We start from the raw sequence: 20,851 nt of genomic DNA, 5'->3' as shown, positions 1-20,851 counted from the left end.
GGTAAACCAAAAACCCAAACAGCAAAGAACAGTCTGAGGTTTATCTAACCCTCTACTGGTTAAAAGCAATGGGGCATGAAACCAGAGATCACTGAACCTTAAGTTCTATGTTTGACCCAACTGTTTGTACTTAAACCAGACTGAAGAAGTCACTTCTGTTGCTGCAAGTCAGCAACATGCCAGAGGGACAAGAGCTTCACCAGTGCTCCATCATTTCTCTCTCCCCTTCGACGTGACAAAGGTAAGCTGGCCTCTTACAATTTAATTTTTACATTTCTGGAGCTCAGATATGCCAGCACAGTTTTTCAAAGACAGACTATAAACGTTCCCAGGGAGTTTCCTTACCAGGTATAATTGACCAAGTGCTTTTATTCCCCACTTTGGTGGCTTTAAGAACACTCTTAATAGAGAACAAGTGATCATGTCTACTCACATTTCCTGTTTGAAACACATGGGCGTCTTAGACTGCCTTTCACAAAATCTGTGCCCAGAATTAACTAGAAAAATGCTTTTCTAGAATTCAAGTGTAAATACATGCTATAAAAAAGAACATATGCGCTGTAAAACCTTTAAGTATTGCTCAGACTGAGAAGTCAGATCCAGAATTACATAAACTGTACTCAGCCTGCTGCATTTCCATTTGACCACAAGTTAACATGCTGGATTTATAAAAATGCCTTTTTTCCTTTTCTAAAACAGTTTCATTCCCTCTACCCCCCCTCCCCGCCAGGCTTGGTTTTGTTTTGGGTTTTTTGTTCGTTTGTTTTGATTTTGTTAAAGTTAATACTATACCAGTACGGCAAGGAGACAAAAAAACCCCACCAGTTAATACACAGAATATTATTTCTGGTTCATTTAACACTTCATTAACCATTCAGAAATAGATCTATAGAACAAATTCAGTTGGGAGGAACCTCTGGAGGTTATCATGACCAACCGTGCACTCAAAACAATTCACATACATTTGTTGTCCAATTAAATACAGAGAGAAACAAATCTATTTTCTCTCTCCAGTGCTCCCATTTGGATTAGGATACTACAAAGAGACACTTGTAACAGAATTCTTTGCTATGACATATTCAACTTAAAAGAGCAAAAGAAAATTCCCATCCAGTTTTAGCATAAATATTTTTGTGGCCTCCTCTAGCATAGTTACAATTTCAGACAGGCATCATCCACTTGGAGCAGCTGGATGTCTGCCTTTTTAAAAGGATGATACAAAACTCCCACAAGCACGGAATGTAATGTATGAAAAGCTACAAAAGCCCCAAACCTTAGCTAACACTAGAAGCCAGTGTGTTCTTCAGTCAGCCAAAGTGCAAACTCCTATTTTTTCCCCTAATACTCCCCATCCAACTCCATCACATACAAAAAAATGCACATATTGCCCACTTTTCCTCAACGGGGAGGATTTACCAGATCTCACACATTTTTTAGTTATTACAAACCAGTAAGTAATAAGACAAGACTTAGTTTCGTAAAGGTATTTTAAGACTAAACTGGAAAGACTAGTTTCACAGTATTATTCTTGCCCAGTTATAAATATAAAAAAAATCAGTTTCTGCATCAGTATCAAAGTAAAAAAAAAAAAAATCTTAACTTCCTCTCACTCTAATACATTTCTCAAATGTCCTATTAACTATAACATTTGTAAACCTTCATTAATGTACTCAACTAAGCAAAGCAAACCTACATGATACCAGTCTAGAGATGCTAGGATTTCTTGCATGATTTGGAATTAATGTATCATCGTCCCGATTTCCTTTCCCCTGAAGCAGGCAGAGAAAAGCAATGTGAACAGTTTTCTATCTGGAAGTGACTGATATTTGCAAGATGTTCAGAGTATTCCTGGTACACAGAGAATCTCCACCAGAAGTCTCAAAAACTACATAATGACTTGACTTTTTATGTGCAAAAGCAGTTTTTTGCAGACCGAATGTCAGCCTTAGGCTTGTTGTCGGGCAATTTATAGATAACTTTAATTTCTTTTTGAGTTAAAACTATGATGATCATCAAGGTTGTTCCACGTTGAATTACATGTGAGCAAGGCATTAAAAAACACACCCCACACCAGAATCAAGGGAACAACTGTGATCAGGAAGTCCATTCCTTATGTGATAACACCTTTTAAAGGTGTTATAACTAGAAACCTCTTGTGATATATTTTGTCTTGTGATGGTACAGCATTAAACCCTTGCTGGTTGTAGAAATTCATATAGTAAAGCTTTCGGTAACTTTTAAAAAGTGAGTTATCCTGGAAAAACTATCCCCCATTTGCTCTCAGAAAGCAGGAATGGCCTGATTATCAGAGAAACAGTTAACTAAGTATTGAACTACTTTATGACTTCCAATAAAGCACAATTGCTTTGTAAACAGCTCAGCCACACCACCTTTCCCAAAGAATACTCTAGAAAGACCACAAAAAAAAAAAAAAAAGGAAGCAAAACCCAAAAAACCCATCGGTGTCATCATTCATGCAGTAAACTGCAACAAGAAACAGAACATACTTGCCATTAACTCAGAACAACAGTTTGAAGCAGCCAAACAATTAAAACACTTTAGTATGGATTTGTAGGCTGATTTGTTTACCTGCTCTGAAAAAAACCACAGAACTCTGTCTCCAGGTTGCTAAGAATGGCACCAAGCTAACACCTAAGGAAATGCAGGGCATCTGCAACAGTCAAGTTACAACTGCAGCTCTGAAGTTGCCATATTTACTGCCTTAATGAAAAAGCCGAATGTTTCATGGAACCCATAAGAAATTGTGTGGTTTCATAAATTCCTCTGTGAACACTATTGAGCTTGGCTGATGTGTGGTTTGTCTACACTGGCTAAAGCATGCTTCCAAATAAGTAACCAATCTTAAAAAATTGGCCAATGCCATTGTTTGAGAATAAAGCTATTTACTGGGAAGCTTTAAGTTCCCACGGGGCTTTATTTTAGAACAGCTTATCCAGTCAGTTCCTCATAGCAGACAAACCATTAAATCCCATCACCCCGAGTACTGGAATATTCCTAGGAAGTAAAGAAGTTTACACCGAAGAACTGGACTTTGATTATTACATTGCATTATAGAATTACAGCACGGAAGCAACAAGTATGAGAACACCTCTATGAGAGCTGTGAGGTGAGAGAGACTAAACAGTGATTCAGATCACGATGGGAAAGATCCTAACTTTATCCAGTGTCATAAATTTGAATGCCTGCTATACCTCAAAGCAGAGATGTGAGAGCACAAATAACTAATAGAACAGAATAGCTTCCGTCTATTAAGTTCTAGAAAATCCAGATTCAGAATCCAGTTCAGCACTTCTTTACAAGTTTGCTGCAGAATTAAACCAAGAAAAGCTTCACAGTCCCTACCATTTACTTTTAAACATATACTTTCCTCCTGCTTGTTCTGAATGGGCAGTGTTCATAAAGCAACCTCTGTTCAATCAAAAGAATTACAGAAAAAAAGAATTATAGACATACCCATAACAGCAACAGAAGTAATTGGCCTGATTCCTTAATAACTTCAGGAATACTGAAAACAGCCACGAAAGCCCCCCAAAAAAACAACCAGGCAGTTTGTACTAGTTTGGCCAAAGTTTTGCCAATATTCAGTCTACTACAAACACACAAGCACCGGTAAGAAAGAGCAGTTTTATATGCAACATCAGTAAAAGCAGATCTCGGGATAGCATGAAATAAGGTTTTACAGGTAGCACAGATGAGACACCGGCTCTGTCAGCCGAGTGCATCTGGGAGCAGGAGGTTGTATGCCAGGATCCACACACACACCCATCGGGAGAGGCTCCGCTCCCATTATCCACCGTGAGCCCACACAGAGCCCATCCCAAGAACTGCCGGAACACACGGATAGAAAACAGCTCTGTTTCAGGGGTGGACGGACCCACACTGGAAAACAACAACCCGCTATTCCTCCTCTCCCAGGTCACGTCCCTGGGAGCACCCGGAGCCCGGGATGTGCCGGAGGAGCTCTCCGGGCTGAGCGCAGCACCCCGAGCCCCGTGGGTCGCGCTGCCCCTGCGGCTGCCGGAGCCCCTCGGCCCCGCACCGGCCCCGCACCGGCCCCGCACCGACCCCGCCTCACTCTCTCTCTCACTCACCTCAGAGCCGCGGCCTCGCCGCCCCGGCCCGGAGCCGCCGCCCCGCCGGGCAGCGCCCGCAGCGCTCGCCGCCGCCCTGCTCCCCTCGGGCCGTGCCTGTGCCCCGGGCGCGGGCGGCAGCGGCTCCGACAGCCGCTCCCCGAGAGCCGCCGCCTCCCGCACGGGAATAACAGGAAGGGAGCGGGGCTGACCCCGGATGGGGAAGGCACCGCCCGCCGGAACGGGAACCGCGGCGGGGGGAGGCGGGCGCGGAGCCCGCGGGGCCGGAGGTGCCGCCGGACCCGGGTGATCGCGGCGGTGGGTGCGGAGGGGACAGAGGGGACCCGCGGGATCGTCCTGCCCCGCGCTGTCCCCGTTTCTTGCCATAAGGTCCTAAACACCCCCGTGCCCGCGGTCATCAGAGCGGGTCTGACCCAGCCCTGACCCTTCTTCCAGTTGGATCGCCAGTTTTCTTTTACAGTCTGAGCCGCCACTGGGATCGAGTCGCTGTACGTGAGTCTGGTGTTGTCAGAGCGGCCTGCCGAGTGGATGCCCGTACCAATTGGAAATGGAAGAGAAATCTGTAACATTTAAAATTCGCACTCCCAGCTGGTTTGGGTTTTCGGGGCGGGGGCACCTTGGTGAGAGCCAACAAGACGCAACAAGTGAGGATGGTATTGAGGTGGTGACAGGAAGGAGGGAGAAGGATAACCCGAGTGATTAATCATCAAGGCATCTTGGTTAATCGTTCTGTTTTCAAGGGATATTTATCCTTTCATCAAGAGATGGCATAAGCAACTTTTGGAGCCAGGTGTGAACGCGGTGAGGGTATGGGTGAATTCTCTTCCTGTTCTCTTCCATGTTCTGAAGGAAGCCTACGATAGTGTTGTAGGCTATTTTACCAGGGCTTGGAGTGGTAGGACTAGGGGTACTGGCTTAAAACTGAAAGAGGGGATGTTTAGATTAGATATTAGAAAGAAATTATTTACTGTGAGAGTGGTGAGGCCCTGGCACAGGTTGCCCAGAGAAGCTGTGGATGCCCCATCCCTGAAAGTGTTCAAAGCCAGTGAACTGGAGTGACCTGGTCTAGTGGAAGTCCAACCCAAATCTTCTGTGATCCTATGGTTCTATGAATTTGATAAATGGTATGCTTTAAGATCTAACAAAAATTAGTGACAATGAGTGCATCTAACTGATGGGTTCCCGGGTGGGTTGGCTGATGGCTGCTGGAAAGTCTGGGCGATGGTTTCAGCCTGTAGTGACTTCTCAGCACTTTCCTGTTCCAACAAAAAGGGGAGAAAAACCAACAGAAACTCCGTATGCTTTTGAAACAGGGTGGCCCGACTGTACGGGTGAGGCCTTTGGGTGGCTCGAGGGGAAATTATTACTCACTTTGGCTGCGAGCGGCGTGAATAAGATGAAGATGTTTATATATGCAAATCAGGCTAATTGTAATTCCTACTGCGAAAAACAGGACCTAAAATAAATAAATAAATAAATAAATAAGTAAATAAAATGACCTTGTGCAGTACCACAGCTGAGCACTGCAGAATATTCGGAGCAACTTCCCGACGGCGTTGCAGCTCGTAATGCCATCAAGTGTGTGTTTCTGGGAGGCAGTTCCGAGCCCGGCCGGCCCCGCCTCGCCCGTCCCGCCCCGTCCCGCCCCTTGGCCGCCGTCACTTCCCGCAGCTGCCGGCTTGGAGCCCGCCGGCCCCGGCCCTGCCCGGCCCTGCTCCGGGGGCAGCGCACCGAGGGCAGCGCGGGGCTCGGCCCGCGGTAGGTGCGGGGGGCGCGGGTGTTGCGGGGCCGGGGTTACCCGTGCGGTCGGTTCGCTGCCGGGGGGTGGCGGTGCCGGAGCCCCCCGGGGATGCGGGTGCCCGTCCCCGCCTCCCCGCGCTGCCGGTCTGGGCTCTGCGCTTCTAGAGCCGTGCGGCGGTGCCGGGAGCTCCCGCTCGGGTCGCGGTTGTTCCGAGGCGGTCGATGCCCGGGCTTGTTTTTTTCTCGTTCTCCATCCCCCCAGACTGCAAGGCAAGCGGCTTGGCGGGGATGTCTGCTAGGAGTCGGGATTTACACCGTGGTTTCTGATACCCCATTGACGTAAGAGATGGTCCTGGGTTACTGAACGTGTGCCCTCATCAGTAGATCAGTAGATGAGGGCACGCATCAATGTACCTTACGGTAGAGCTGTGCATGATGCGTGTTTGTTTGGTGCTGTCTTCAATTCCTGCAGCATTATAAAACAACCTGCCTTTCAGGGTGAAGGTCTGGAGGCCCAGTCCGTGGCCAGAGGAAACTTTCTGGCACAATTATGTTAAGTGGTGTCCATGTTTTGTTTTCTTTGAGAGGAAACACTTCCTTGTCTTGAAAATAAAACAGTGAAACTCACAGCTTGTTCATCATTTCTGTAGATTTCATCACTGTTGTTAATTGCCTCAACTGCATTTAGAAACTAATTCTGGTAGGAGCACAGATTTCTCTCTGTGGTTTATACCTATGGCCAAAGAAGGTCACATTGTGCCTTCCCCATCAAACGGTGCTCAGATTTGAGGCCAGGCCAGCTTGTTTCCCAGTACTGTGTTGTTGTCAGAGGTTGCTCCCCATTTCTGTGCCACCAGCAGTGCCTGGGCACTACCAGGCTGTGGTACTTGGGGCATGAATTCTGGGTCTCTTCCTCCAGTGCTGCCCTTGGGATGCTCCAACTTAAGAGGAGGGAGACAGACTGTGTGCCCTTGCCTCCACCCAAGGACAACCGACGTGGAATGGAAGCACATTCCAGCCCATACAGTGTGTTGGAGAAGGCATGGCTGAGCTCTGAGAGGTGCTATCCTGAGGCAGAATGTCTGCTCAGCTCACCCTGGAGAACTGCAGGTCCTTACCCTGCTTTGGGCTGTGCCGTTAGGAGTCCTTGGTGATGGACATTTCTCATTCCTTTGCTGTGTCCTGGTGTAAAGATTTTGCAGCTTCTTATGTGAAGGGAAAGGAGGCATTAAAAATGTTCTTTTACCTTCCCCTGGACAGAGTATCTGTAACAACCAACAGCGGAGGGAAGATTAAAGGGACATGTAATTAAGCTGAATTTGAGTGATTTTTTTTTTTTTTAACTATCAGTAAGAAGGAAATCAACATAATTTGAGCAATTTCAGTGATGAAAGAGAGCTGTCAGAAGATAGTCGCATATGCCAAGTCAAGAAGTTCTAATATTGAAATTGTCCATGCAGCCTTGATTTTATCTTCAGGCTACTGCTTACTTTAAGGAACAGTAAATGACCTTAAAGATTTTCTAAGAATATTACATTACATCCTTTCCCCTGTGGATACAGACCCTGTAAGCACTGAGTCCTGTCTTGTATATGACAAATCCCATTTGTGACAGTTGCAAGAAGACATGATGCAACAAAAGCTCATGCAAAATTAAGCAGATGAATCTCGATTGCCATTTACTGTACATCTCTTTATGTCGCTCTATAAAGTATTTGGCTATACTTTACTCCCATTTTAAGGTAAGAGACCCATTATACTGGTGTAATAAAACTCTGAAATTAGCTGGCATGCTTACCTGCTTGCATAGTTGATCTAAACTGCCTTGATAGGCCTGTGTTATGATATATTTAACCATCTTGAATATGAACTCGGTCCATCTGTAGTTCCACTGAAATTAATTAGTCTACAGGGTACTAGTTGAGGAAATTAAAGATAAAAAAGTTTCTTCTGTTCGGTTTAACCAGGAACATGTACGCTGAAAGTGGGAGAGAAGTTAGGTAATGCTCCAGAATTTACGCTGCTGATGGATTATTTGCATCACACAATTCCTGTGTGCCTTCTTCCTTCTTTGTGGTGGATCCCAGCTATTTTTCATGATACCAGTTTTGATTTGTTTTTTATGGTCACATCATGTTAGTTATAGTTAACCTGGAATTTCACAGAGCCTTGGTGGTAAAGGACTATTCTAAACAGGAAAACTCCTGCTGGCTCTATTACAGTCTTAAAACCTTGTCCCCAAGGCAGTGCATGCTGCTCTTTTTAAAAAATTATTATTACTTTTTATTATTTTTAATTTTTTCCTTGCCTGTAGTTACTAATAATAACTGAACTGTCTTGTGTCAGTGTAAGTCTGGGTTTGAGGTAAACATTTCAGAAATGTTTTTGTCATTTGAGTTCTTTAGTCCCACTGATCTTTTTTTATTGTGATCTTTTATTTTTTCTAATAGAACATAGATCTCTCTGGGAAGACTTTCAAAGATAATACAGTACCTAAAATTGCAGGTATCAACTGGGATTTTCTATAGCTTTAGTGCAGAAGGTATTTGTGTCCAGCTAATTTTAGCAGCTCGAAAATCCCGGAAGTTACTTCAGATAAACGCTATTTGCTTCTCCAGGTTCCTAAATGCATTTGAATTTGAACTCTATTTTCAAAAGTGACTAATTTTCCAGAAGTGTTGGTTTAAAATGCAGATGGGTCTCATTATTTGCTTAAACAAATGAACAAAGCCCATAGGATAAACATGGTTGCTGCCAATGCAGCCCTAGCTGGAAGTGATCTGCAGAGGCCAAGATAATGCTGCTCTTGATCCCAGTGTGGCAGTGAACAGGATTTGTTATGATAAGAAGCTAATAAGACATTAACAAAAGTAACTGTGCCTTGATTCATAATGTGAGTGTTCTGCATTATTATAGGGATGTTCATCCGGGCTTTATTTAATTATAAACATTAATTAAATAAATCTCTCAGAACCTCTTGTTGGAAATGTAGGGCTAGTTCTAATAACTTGAATTAACTGAGAAATAATTAAATAAAGGCTAATATGAGATAAGTTCTCCATTTTGTAGCAGAAGATGCAGCTTTAAATGCTGCACTGGTTGTAAGTCATCGTTGCAGTAATACACTGTAATATTTGTTTAGGTCTTGTAGTGTGAGTTTGTCCTTAGGCTCCCAAAAGAGAATGTGGCTAGTGGTGGTGTCCATTAACACAGCTTTATGTGCTGTGCTTGTTGAATGTCACCACTTCTCGTGGTCATGGAGCAGTGGGGGTGTGTGCTGTCAGTCAGGTACTGTGGGTGGTCAGGAATCTCCCACCTGTCCAGGAGGGTGCCATGGGATCCACTTCTTACACAATATCTTTTGATCTGTCCCCAGTTGTCTGGGATGCTGCTCTTCCTGTGGGTTAAAGGGTTATAAACTGACCATATCCTGCTTGGCATTGTGAAAAGGCATAATGTAGAGGCAGTGGTTACAGAAGTTGCCTCTGGATTGTCAATGTTCCTGTTAGCGCTGCTTGTTTCAGCATCTGTGTCTCTCTGGTCTAGGTCTGAAGACAACTCCCTCCTCCTCCTTCAGAAGTAGCATGCCCACAGTCTTCCTGGCCAATGATTCTTCTACAGCAATCAACACTTCTTCCTCATCCTGAGAAGCCGTCATCTCTTCCTATGTCAGTGGCTACAAGGCCAAGAGCCAGCTCACCACTGTCCCCACCAAAGTCTCTCGGACTGGGGCCTTCCTTCCATCACGCACAAGAAGAAGAACTTGCAAAGGTGGTGGAGCAGGACCCTATGCTGGAGGAACTATGTAAGCCCCTGTGCTGTAAGCTTTGCAATGTCACCCTGAATTCGGCCCAGCAAGCCCAGGCTCATTACCAGGTAAGGAGAGCAGCAGGAGGCACAGCTTTTGGGGCTCTACTGCATCTGCAGCTTGTGTAGAGAATCCTGTGCCAGTGTGAGCACTGCCAGCAGCGTTGCTGTGGCAGCATAGAGGGAAGTGTGGGCTAATGCACAAGGACTAACTCAGCTTCTTGAGGGGGTTTTGAGTGCTGCCTTGGGGTGGCTGCGCATCAGCAGCAGCATTTGAGTTGGCTTATCTGGAGCTACCTTTGCATCATCTAATGGACTGAAACTGCTCTGTAGACATATCCTCACCCTGCTTGGATTTGTTGGTTGTCCAGACATGCTGCAGTGCTTTCATTTAAGGTATCATCACTGGAGCTTTTTGCAAAAACTTTGTCCACAAGGACAGAGAGGTGGTACCAAGATGGCTTGGGTGAAAAACCAGACACTTGTGATTTTCCCTTTCTTTTATGAGACTTAGATTTCACCTCTACATTCAGTAGCATTGAACTTGATTCCAGACATGATTTTGTGAGGCCTGGACAGATTTTTTTCTGCTGGATCATGGTGTGTCATTAGGAAAGGGGCTGCTGCCTTGTGTTTATCACTGTCTGCTTTCTGAGGCTGCACACACCACTGATCTGGGGTGGCCATTTATGCAAATACTCTCATCGGCTGGGTCAGCTCAGACCAAATTCATTTTGTTTGAGCTGATCTGGTTGAGCTGCCTGAAATGGGGAAGGGACTCTGCATATGATTCTTGCTGAGAGGTCGAATATGTCAGCCTTGCAGTACCCTATTTTACTAGCACCCTCTCTGCCTAGTGCTGTGTTTGTGTGAGATGTGGAAATAGTGACTTACCCACCTGTGAATCAAAAGGGGGTTCTCCATATCGTCAGGATACCACACAGATCTCAAATTTGCAGTTGGCCCTGAAAAAGTGGTATCCTGCTAGTGTGGGGGTAGGTTGAATTAGTGTTACACTCTCAGTGTCTGATTTCTGCCATGAGGGTACAGGTGTGCATTCGTACTACAAACTTGCATTTATACCTTACTGTGCATCCACAGTGTATATACATATTCTCATATAGCTCTACCAGGTTTCCAGAACACCAAGAAAGAAACACAAAGAACTATGATACATGTTTTCCAAGGGAAAATAAAATATGAAATGGGGTTTTTTTACATTCAATCTCATGTTTTAACTCATGTTTGCAATCTCCTGAAGAAGTGTGTATGTGTGTGTGCGTTCAAGCTTATCCAAAAACTTGCAAAGCAGTTAATATTTCATGTTTAAAATACAGAATAGTGGTTTTAAGTGAAATGGAAACATATTGAGAAACTAATTGTAACCTTACTGAGAAAATCAGTTGCGGAGGAGGCCAAGTCATGCTAGGTGATGAGCATTTTGGAGAAAGGGAGGGATGCCAGCATCTCTCAAGTTCAGAGCTGTTATTTTCTGAGTGACCTGAGCTGCCATCTTCACGGCCACTTTCTCATTTTGGTTTCTGTATCATTTTTCATTCAGTGTAAGATACTATTGTTAGGACAGTGGTTAATCTGAGTTCTCTTTCCAGGGTAAAAACCACAGTAAGAAACTCCGAAATTACTATGCTGCCAACAGCTGTCCGGCACCTGCCAGGATGAGTAATGCAGTTGAGCCTGCCCCACCTCAGGTTGTCTCCCTTCCCACCCAGGTAAGGCATGGGAAGGGGACTGAGATCACGCTGCTCACTTGTCACCTAACCCCCAGTAAGGATAACTTGATCTCAGACTTTGAGGATTACTGCAGGAGATGGGAGGGAATTTTCCTTGTGATGGCACAGGATGGTGGAAGTGCCCTGTTGTGAGCTGTTTGCTTTCCTTTGAAGATGCAGATATTGATCTGCTCTTGCAGCACAATATTGGACTTCAAATGTTCTATTTCTGCCTGGCAAATACTTTGATTCCTAGGTAAGTCTGATGTGCTGCTGATTACGGTTGTTTAAAGGCAGGTATAAAACAGCGTTGTTGGAACTGGGTTTGGATGTGAGGGTGTGGCATCTGCTCTGCACAGTCATCCCTCTGTTGTGTGGGGGAAGCCTACATGAAAAAAGTGCTTTGGTGCTCCTACACCCATTGCCCAGGGCTGTTAGCTAATTCCTCTTTTGTTGTTCCTTTTGAAGTGCTCATTCCTGTGTGTGGAGTGAATGGATTGTTCCCTCAGTGATCCAGATTAATTCTGTTTTGGGCACATTAGAGGCAAAAGAGATGATTTTTGCTTTCTTCTAGAATTCATCCCTTGGGATTGTCATGGGATGTGGCAGCTAACCCGGCTTTTGCATGTGACTGTGCAGGGAAGCACAGCTGGGCCGAGGGGTTTGAGGCTCTGCCTGTCACTTCCCAAAGCACAGGCCTCTGTCTGTAGGGAAGCAAAGAGCATTTGCCAAGTGGCAGATTGTTCCAGACGCTGCTGGAGCCGCCAGAGGGAGACTCAGCCCCATGTAAATTGGCTTTGCAGCTCACAGATCTGCACTGGGATCAGTGGGGTCCAGTCCAAAATACTGGGACTTGGCTGCTGTACCTTCCAGGGTATCTGATGGTGCTTTCTTTGATGGAGAAGATGGATCATGGCAATAAAAACACCAGTCTGTGGCCACGTGAGGATTCACATTGTAAGGCAGAAGTCAGAATAGACAGTGTCTATAAGCTTGAGCAGTATCGAAAGAGATGTGAAAGAAAGTCGACTTGGCAAGTGCCGCAGTGACATGGCTGAGTGAATCACTGCTGCTACACTGTTTACAAAACACTCTTCCCTGGATGTTACATGCTGAGGAGATGCAGTTGCTGCCCCAATCAGTGTATTGGTGGTGTCCTTCATATGGCAGGAGCTACTCATGTGAGGCTACGTCTATCCTTTGAAATCTGGATCCTCCTACTTGAAGGGTAAGGATCAGAGGTTTGGCACCTTTGCTATTGTTTTTTTCTTCTTGCTGTGGTCAGAGAGCTGTGTAAAGACAGGATACTGTGGAGAGATTAGGTCCACTGTAAATAGAGAGCACTGGGTCTCCCCCAGTGTGAAAGTCACTATTCATCAGCTCCCAGCAGTCAGAAGTAGAGGAGTTAAATTGCTGCTGTGATGTAAACAAGTCTCTATGACTACTGCAGAGGTACAGGGTGTTTGTTCAGATTGTTTTCCTCTCCATCTGAGGCCAGGGATTTGCCCAGGTCTCTAGAATTGGCAGCTTGTCCTGGAGGCTGAGGCAGGAAAAATGAAGTTCTTGTAAGAACACTTTGGAGAGAACTTGAGAATGTCCTAATCCACGTGCTTTAATTCCAGCTCTCTTGCTGTCTGATGAAGATGATACCAGTCTCAATCCCTGTGCTTGAAATATTCCAACAATTTAACCTTCTTGTGTTTCACATGCTGTCTCTCCCTTTGCTGCTAGATGGGATCCAGTAAGCCAGGTGGCCGAGTGATCTTGGCTACAGAGAATGATTACTGCAAGCTCTGTGACGCCTCGTTTAGCTCTCCGGCCGTGGCACAGGCTCACTACCAAGGGAAAAATCACGCCAAAAGGCTGCGCCTTGCAGAAGCACAGAATAACTCATTCTCGTAGGTATTGTTCAACTTCATGCTCAGGCTGAAAGCATGTGGCAGTGTCTCTGGCAGTCTTTTCCTCAGAAAGCTCTGAATTGCAGCTGCTCATATTTGTTTAATCTTCAGGGATGCGTCAGAGCTGGGCAAGCGAAGGGCAAGAAAAGAAGGGAGTGAATATAAGATGATGCAGAACAGAAGAAATATGTATACAGTTCAGAACAACACAGGTAACTTGGAGCTTGCATCTGTTCTATAGTTGGAATAGTAACAAACAATAAACAGACTTGTTTGTGTTCTGTTTCTGAGGTCTGTTTTATCAGAGACAGGTTGTGAAAGGAGCTGGTCCAAGCTCTGCTGATCCTTCATGAATGCATGTTTTTTTTCCCAGCTGCTAAAGTTGCTTTGTTTTGTCAGCCTGCTTGTTAGTTCTGTTTCTCAGTTTGTAACTTAATTTACCATCTGCCTATCTCTAAGGCTGCTCTAAGTGGTGACAATTTTCCTGCTTTATTTTCTTGGCAGGTGGCCAGGTGCTTTGACTCCTACTGTGGCACATCAACCTGTACTTGCACTCCCATGACCAGAATGAGAGAGCATGTTAGCCTCCCTCTAAGACCATCTGTTCTAGCGTAGAGTCCTTCCTCAGGTGTTAGACACTAACTTTGCCTCTTTACTATGATTTAAAGAGCACAGCATCTATTTCTCTTTTTCATTTTAAGTTGTTTTATGTGCACACATTAACTGAAACCCTGATTCCCAGTGAACCTTGGTTTAATCATGTCATTCTAACCAGTGTCATGTGGAAAAGATAAAACTTTTAAAGTCCTGTTCAATATAATTTTGTGACTTTTAAACTGAGGCAGCTTATTCTAATCAAAAGACTGTTCTAGTTCTGGAATTGGATGGTTAAGGAAAAATAAGAACTGGTTAATTACTTAAATTGTAAGACTCCTAATTTTCAAAGCCCTATGGATTTGCAGTAAGACTGGGGCACTAAGCCCACTCTACTACTTTATAAAATTCTGTCAAGTGCTGCTGCCCTGTGTGCTGCACCTCAGTAAATCTGGATATCAGCGGAGAAGTTGTGGGAACATAAGATTCAGACTCTACACAGTTAGAGAAGCAAATCTCTGTCTGCTTTTTAATCATTCACTGGGCTTAGAAATTTTCACTGTGCTGCCTCAAGCTTTTATTTCTGACAGATAAAAGAGGCTTTTCTGTTGACTCCTCAGGTCCCTACTTCAACCCCCGCTCGCGCCAGAGGATTCCTCGGGACCTGGCCATGTGTGTCACGCCCAGTGGCCAGTTCTACTGCTCCATGTGCAACGCCGGCGCCAGCGAGGAGATGGAGTTCAGGCAGCACTTGGAGAGCAAACAGCATAAAAGCAAAGTGTCCGAGCAGCGGTACAGGAACGAGATGGAGAACCTGGGCTATGTACAATGACGCGCCACCCCCGGTCGTAGTTTGCAACTAGAGCAGCTTGTCTCTCGCCTGCTGTTTGCCACATGCCCTGCTTTGTGCTCCATTTGATAGGAGTATGCTCTCGAGCTATACATGTAACACCTGCAAACTTAATGGTATGGTTAGATTTTTTTTCTATCATAGTCGGCAGGATGACGCTGTGCAGGACATGAAGTGTTTTTTGATGTTTGTTTGCTAATTACCTAAGGCTCTTCATTGTGTTGAGTGGCGGGGAGGACTTGGTCTTCTCCTCAGCCTTCTGCATGAATATGCAAAGCCCAAGAAGTGCTGGGAACTTCTGTGGTTCAACCGCATGGGTAGACCATGTGCAAAGCCTGCTCCCCTCTTTGCACACCACAGAGCAGTGCTCCAGAATGCCTCCCTACAGCAGACTGAATCTCTGGGCAGCTTGTAAAAGAGGGGCAGGAGTAGGGCCTGTGAATGTGTGAATTAGGTGGTGTACTTGTCCGCACATTGCTGCTTCTGGCCCCCATTACAGCCCAGAGTAGATTCTTTCCACATCCTTGTAGAAAGGCTGTGCATACCTCTCCTCCTTGGAGGGTCTTGCCTCTTACCGCTTCCTCTGCAATGCAGATTTCATTCTGAACATCTGACATTGATTTCAGCTGATTAGCCCCATTCAGAAATACTCTCTTCTACCAGTTAGCAGTGAAAAACGATTCTCAGTGTTGTTGCCTGGACACCTTAATGCACCATGGGTGTAGCTCATCTCCCTGAAGAGAGTCTCTGGGGATCTCAGTGGTTAATTAAGTGAATTGGAAAGCAAACCTGCTCAGGTGAGATGTGCTTTGCTCTGATTCTGCCTTAGACTGAGTAGGGTTAAGAATAGATTGGAAGGAACTGTCAGCTGTAATGTCTTTGCATAGTGATGTAGAAGAGAGCAAGTGTTGGTTTCTGGCCCGCAGCTCTTGCTCTGGGAGAGCAGGGCTGCCTGGACCATGGGTAGCAGATATTGGTGTATCCCACTTCCATGCCATTCCCTGGATAAAGCCCAATGGATGTTATAGAGCAAAGCTGAAATGCTCATTTGAACTAGAGCTACCAATATTGGACGATTTTTCCCCCCCTCTTTCTTTTTCCATCTCAGGATGGGTTTTAATTCCATTCCTTGATGTGACCTTGACTGTTTTAGGGACCATCAAAAATCCAACGTTAGGTAGGATTTAGATGTCAGGGGTGATGATTGTTTGAGTAACAGCTTTTTGATTCACACAGAAGTATTCATGAAACTTGTTAAGCAACTTTTAGGTGTAGACAAATTCAAAGGGTGGGTGTTTGTTTTGATATTCCTTAGCACAAGTAGAAAAGGGATAAAGAGCAGAAATAGGGCATTTATTCTTCTGCTTGTTTAGATAGCTGTGAGGAGCTGTGAATGGAATCCAGTTCAGTTTTTTTAAAACATTGGCTCCAGTGGCAAGTGCAGCGTGTAGGTGGCCTTTGTTGGACCTGATTCCCCACTGTGCTGCTGCAGCTGTGCCCTGGTGTAGCTTCATTGACTTCAGTGGCAGGTGCAGAGAGAGGGTCCAGGAAGCATCCTGGCTCACGTCTCACCCCTCTTCAGGCAGTGCACTGAATTAGATGCAGCTCCATTGGTTTCAGTAACATTTTACCAGGAATAACTTGTACCTGGTGCATAATGTTTAAAGTAACTCCCCCACCTCCTTTTTTCTTTTTTTTGCCATTCTGATCCTGCCTCTTGCATTCCAGAAGGACTTTCTGCTTGCCTTAAAAAATGAGTAAACTAACAAAAAAATCCAGATAGTTTTTATTCATCTTTCTAGTCCACCTTCAAATGATTTGTTGCACTTGGCTGCTCCTCAGAAGCTGAGTACTTTTTTCTTTAGCTACCTGAGCATCAGGCAGCCATACAACCTTAATGCAGCCTTCCTACATCCAGGCAAGGTGAGCTCTTGCACACTAGCCAAAACCAACCCCCTAGATCATCCCATGCCAACTCTTGCTCTGCAGATACAGGCTGAGCAATGGATGTCCTCATGAGTGGGATTCCCTCTCCTCCTTTGTGCAAAACTCAGTTAAATGGGGTTTGTGCACTGGAGCATGTTAGGAGGTAGGGGGACAGGTACCCAGGTTGTAGAGCACTCACTGAGCAGTTCTGACAGCCTGTAAATCTGTTTCTTCTGTGCTTTCCTGCCCCTGCCTCACCCACTGTGTAGCCTTGAAGAACATTCCTCTTACCAAAATCTCTCATCAGCCTTTCACCCTCCTCGTTTGAAGTCACAAGAGCTCTGGTTTTCTCTTTATGCTCTGTCCCTTGGTTTGCCAGTGTGACAACACTGTGCAGAGGGACAGAGGGAGTTAGATGAGCCTCATCACGATGTGCTCCATCAGAGTGATCCCCGCATTATGGTTAAACATCCCTTTGGCTGTAAGTTAAAGCGTGGCATTTTCCACAGGCTGCAGTTAGTAGCAGAAAAGCACCACTTTGTGAAATAGGAGCTGGAGAAGCTGTAGGTACTGGTGCTGTGTGGCTTTATTGGTCGGGATGAGGAGACATTTTCGCTTGCTTTCATGTGTCCCAAAAATCAGCTGTTCACCACTTAGCTTTGGTTGCTGCTCCTGCTTCCAGCCCAGCCATCTGCTCCTTGTTTGGCATTTCCAGTGACTGCTGGAGGTGTCAGAACTTGGTTTGCTTCAGCTGGTGTTTGCCTGTGCTTTTGGGAGGCCGTATGAGGGAGGTGCAAGGGGCTGTTCTTGCAGGTTCCTCTCTGCGTGGGGCTTAGTCTGGTTTTGAGGTATGGCTTCAGTCTGCCCTGAACAGAGTGTCTGCTTTGTTTTGTTAAAGGGATCACAACAGTGTGCTCATCGTGGGAATTTCAAAGTGGTGGGTTACATAGCAGGTATAAAGCAGACAGTGGGACTCAAGTGACAAGAGCAGGACAGGTTTCCTATGTAGGAGGAAAGATGTCTTGCTGGGAGAAGCAGCTGGGATGTACTTTGCCCCAGTGCTCTGTTGTGGTTCTTCCTACAAGTGACCGAGGCTTTCTTCTCCCTCTTCAGCATTGCTACACAGCTTGTGATCTTCCCACTCTCCCTTCAGCATAGGGAGTTGTTGACTGCAAAGAGAAAACACCCCCCCTCACTATTGTTATTAGGGTTCAGGACAATCCAAACTCGCACTTATCTGTAGGAGAAACTGCGTGGGTCCTGATTTTGTTTCTTTTTGTGAAAGTTGTTCTCCAAATTAATGTTCAAAACACAGATTGAAAACACATCCTGGGCAAAGCCTCTTTGACACAGATGGGCTGGGGAGAACACTGTACAGCTGAAGTACCATTTTGCAGACACAATTAATCTTTTTCTCATGTTAAACAAAGTACCAAACCCAAGAAACAGGACTTCTGTGAAGCTGTCACATTGGCCAGTAGGTTAATGACCTTTGCTGCTAGAAACAAAATGTAAATCAATGTGTTCATATTTATTTTACTGTACTGACCACTAATGAATTTGTTAATATTTAAGGCATTATGCTGGTAGGTTGTTTTTGTTTAAGTAGGAAAATTCTACATCGCACTTTGCTTTTGGATTGGAACAATTATTTATTATATTTGTGAAAATGTTTTTCTCCCATATAAGTATTGTTTTCTTTCCCTTGATGCAAAAAACCCCCACCAAACCTATACAGGAAAACCCACCCCAAACCCAAAAAAACCCTGAACCAAATCCAACCAGTGGAACTTTGTTTCTTTTTATGCTACACAAAATGGGGATTTCCTTGCAACTTGTTATTAAATGTCCATTTCTAATTTCTTTTTCCTCGAATGGTTCCTTTACTAACTTGGAATAATATTTTTAGAGACATTAAGTTCATGCTTCATTTAAGCATTTCTTTTAAGGCAAGGAAGTAAACCATGTGGAATCCATGAATTTGTGAGGAGTATGAAAGTGATACTGTTTTGTTTGTATTAAGCATTAGCTGTCGTTTTGCATTCTGCACTAATGAGTAAATGTGTTAAAATCTTGCCTAACACTGGTCTATTTTTGACTTCTGCTTTCTTCATGTACATTGAAAAGAACAAAGAAAACTTCTGTGGAGTTGCTTAGGATGGTCATCAGTGTAACAAAATGCAGATTTTTTTCTGTAAAGCTGCTTGTCTTTTTTCCTTTCCTGGATGCCCATTATAGGGCATTAGAAGGGAAAGCTATTGCCATAAGCATGAATTCATATTTTAGCTTATTAATGCATGATGTCCTTTTGCTACATTACTTAAGTGATGCTCTCACTGTAACCACTGGGAATCTTGCCCGGGTCAGGAGTAAACGAAATACCTGAGCCAAAGATACTATGTTGGCTAGGGCCAGGCAAGGTACATTGCTAAAATTTATCTTTTACTCCTGTGTTTGGATTACAACACTCTCAAGGTTTTGATTTTTGAGGACTGAGTAGCTGGTTCTTTAAGGATTTGGTTTTGCTCCCTTTAAAATAGTTTCAAGTATGTTGACTTTAGTTGAGTAGGAGCAAGCCTTGAAAACCTTCAGGAATTTCATACTGCTGATGTTTTCTCTTTTATGTGTTTTTTGTTTTGTGCTTTTAAAAAAAAATTTTACAACCACGTGTACAAGGATGCTCTGGATGAGATGGACATCTGCTGCTAGTTATAGAAAAACAAATGCCACAGAAAATGGAGAAATATGGACCTGGTTTCTTTGAAGTTAGTGGCTAAGCTTCTCTTATTTTGAGCTGGGCTGGCTTCTTTGCCACCTGCATAAAGTTGGAAGGGAAAATAAAATCCACTTTGAAATAAATGTAGTCAAACAGTAGTTCTGGGATCTCTCCTTTTAAAAACGTATCACAAATAAAACTGTGTCTTTTTACCTGAAATATCTGCAGGTAAAGGCAGGACTGTGGATTTTTAAAAATAAAATCAATCTGTGTTTGGCAGGGGAAAAATTACTTGATTTAATTTCCTTCTGCATCTGTACAGCAACACCATTTGCAAGTGCATGTTTCATCTGGAGCCTTCTTGTCAGGTTGTTTTGTTGTTTTGTATATTTTTCTGTATTTTCTTTATATTGTACTGACCCTTGAGAGGGAATACTTGATTAAAATGATTTTTTTTTTTCCTTCTTCATTATATAATAAATCATCTTGCTCTTACCATTGTACAGCCTTGTGTTTGGTATTGCTACTGCTCACAGCTGGACTATGCATGACAGTTGATTTTAGCCTAGCATCGAGTGTAACTACACGAATATATTTTAACACACTGATAAAGGTGTATAGTTCGGGGTGGAATTTGTTGCTCTGGAGGAGGGTCATTTACTTTCAGCTGTTACTGAAAGCCAGCAGAGAGCTGTCTTGGCTTCAGGAGGGGTTGGGAGTGCTCAGCATCTGGCAGGATGGGAGCCAAAAGGTACAGGAAAGGCTCTGTTTCCGTTTGCTTTCCCCTTGAGAAGACATCACAAGCTCTGCAATAGCCCCAGGCTGAACCACGGACTGACTTTCAACTCTAACTGTGAAAAGGTGGGGACAAGCTGAGCCCGATACTTACATTTGCACATTTTTATTTTTTTTTTACCAGTGTGCTCTCTCCCTCTTTCATTACTTGAGGGCTCCAGAAGAGCATATGCTTATGCAGCATAGATGACTTTCCAAACAAAAAGGACATTCTGAACTGGAGCCTTGGAAGCAGAGAAAATCTGGTGATTTTGAGTTCAGCTCAGGTAAGAGAAAAGCGTTGCCCTTCCTTGGTGCTGCAGCCATGCTGTTGGTGCAGTGACCTCTTGACCTCAAGGGCAGTGTCCTGGTGGCACACCTGACATTTGGGATGTGTGACTGCTGTTGAGGCACAGCTCTGGGTGTATGAGCCGCTGTGAACAGGGATGTGTCCCTGCACTCCCCTGTCCTCCGTTATTCAGGGCATCAGACCATTACAGAGAATACTTGACACTGGTGGAATTATCCTGATTTACCATTTGGGATGAGAGCTGCCTCAGTGCTTAGGTGACATCTGTGCTAACAAAGCAAGAGGCTTTATGTGTTCTCATTTATGGTAAATAGAGTCATAAAAACTTGTAAGTGCAGTTTAATGTTAAATCTGACCCCAGCCCTTCACTGTCTTATGCCCATCCAGGCTGTGC

The 20,851-nt window shown here is 44.5% G+C and overlaps 2 protein-coding genes across 6 annotated transcripts in view; one reads left to right on the top strand and one right to left on the bottom strand.

Annotated features, from left to right (window-relative positions):
- Positions 1–4,143, bottom strand: part of PIK3CA (phosphatidylinositol-4,5-bisphosphate 3-kinase catalytic subunit alpha) — a 34,576-nt gene extending 30,433 nt beyond the window's left edge. The window contains exon 1 of one of the 2 annotated variants that reach the window (XM_032697271.1): positions 4,113–4,143. The gene's annotated coding sequence lies outside the window, so the exon portion shown is untranslated. Of the gene's footprint in view, positions 1–3,474; positions 3,499–4,112 lie in introns of those variants that run through there. The other variant, XM_032697273.1, reaches the window with a different exon arrangement.
- Positions 142–19,878, top strand: ZMAT3 (zinc finger matrin-type 3). Of its 4 annotated transcripts, none has more exons than XM_032697275.1 (6): positions 142–241; positions 9,399–9,728; positions 11,270–11,389; positions 13,121–13,287; positions 13,399–13,499; positions 14,502–19,878. In XM_032697275.1, the coding sequence occupies exons 2-6, from the start codon at positions 9,459–9,461 to the stop codon at positions 14,711–14,713; spliced, it is 870 nt and encodes a 289-aa protein (XP_032553166.1). In that variant the 5' UTR covers positions 142–241; positions 9,399–9,458; the 3' UTR covers positions 14,714–19,878. The 4 variants fall into 4 exon arrangements, with proteins under 4 accessions (XP_032553166.1, XP_032553168.1, XP_032553165.1 ...); XM_032697277.1 differs by lacking the exon at positions 142–241 and adding an exon at positions 4,347–4,600; XM_032697274.1 differs by lacking the exon at positions 142–241 and adding an exon at positions 5,763–5,870.
- Positions 19,879–20,851: the final 973 nt, after the last annotated feature.

Source organism: Chiroxiphia lanceolata, chromosome 10 (assembly GCF_009829145.1).
Source record: "Chiroxiphia lanceolata isolate bChiLan1 chromosome 10, bChiLan1.pri, whole genome shotgun sequence".
NCBI lineage: Eukaryota > Metazoa > Chordata > Aves > Passeriformes > Pipridae > Chiroxiphia > Chiroxiphia lanceolata.
The sequence above is the reverse complement of the archived record's forward strand: the minus strand, read 5'-3'. Positions and strand labels throughout refer to the sequence as shown.

Excerpts from the sequence above, each read along its gene's own strand:
- ZMAT3 (XM_032697275.1), top strand. The coding sequence starts at position 9,459 with ATGATTCTTCTACAGCAATCAACACTTCTTCCTCATCCTGAGAAGCCG. Across the intron at positions 11,390-13,120 it reads TTGTCTCCCTTCCCACCCAG|ATGGGATCCAGTAAGCCAGG; the intron begins GTAAGGCATGGG and ends CTTTGCTGCTAG. Across the intron at positions 13,288-13,398 it reads GCACAGAATAACTCATTCTC|GGATGCGTCAGAGCTGGGCA; the intron begins GTAGGTATTGTT and ends TTTAATCTTCAG.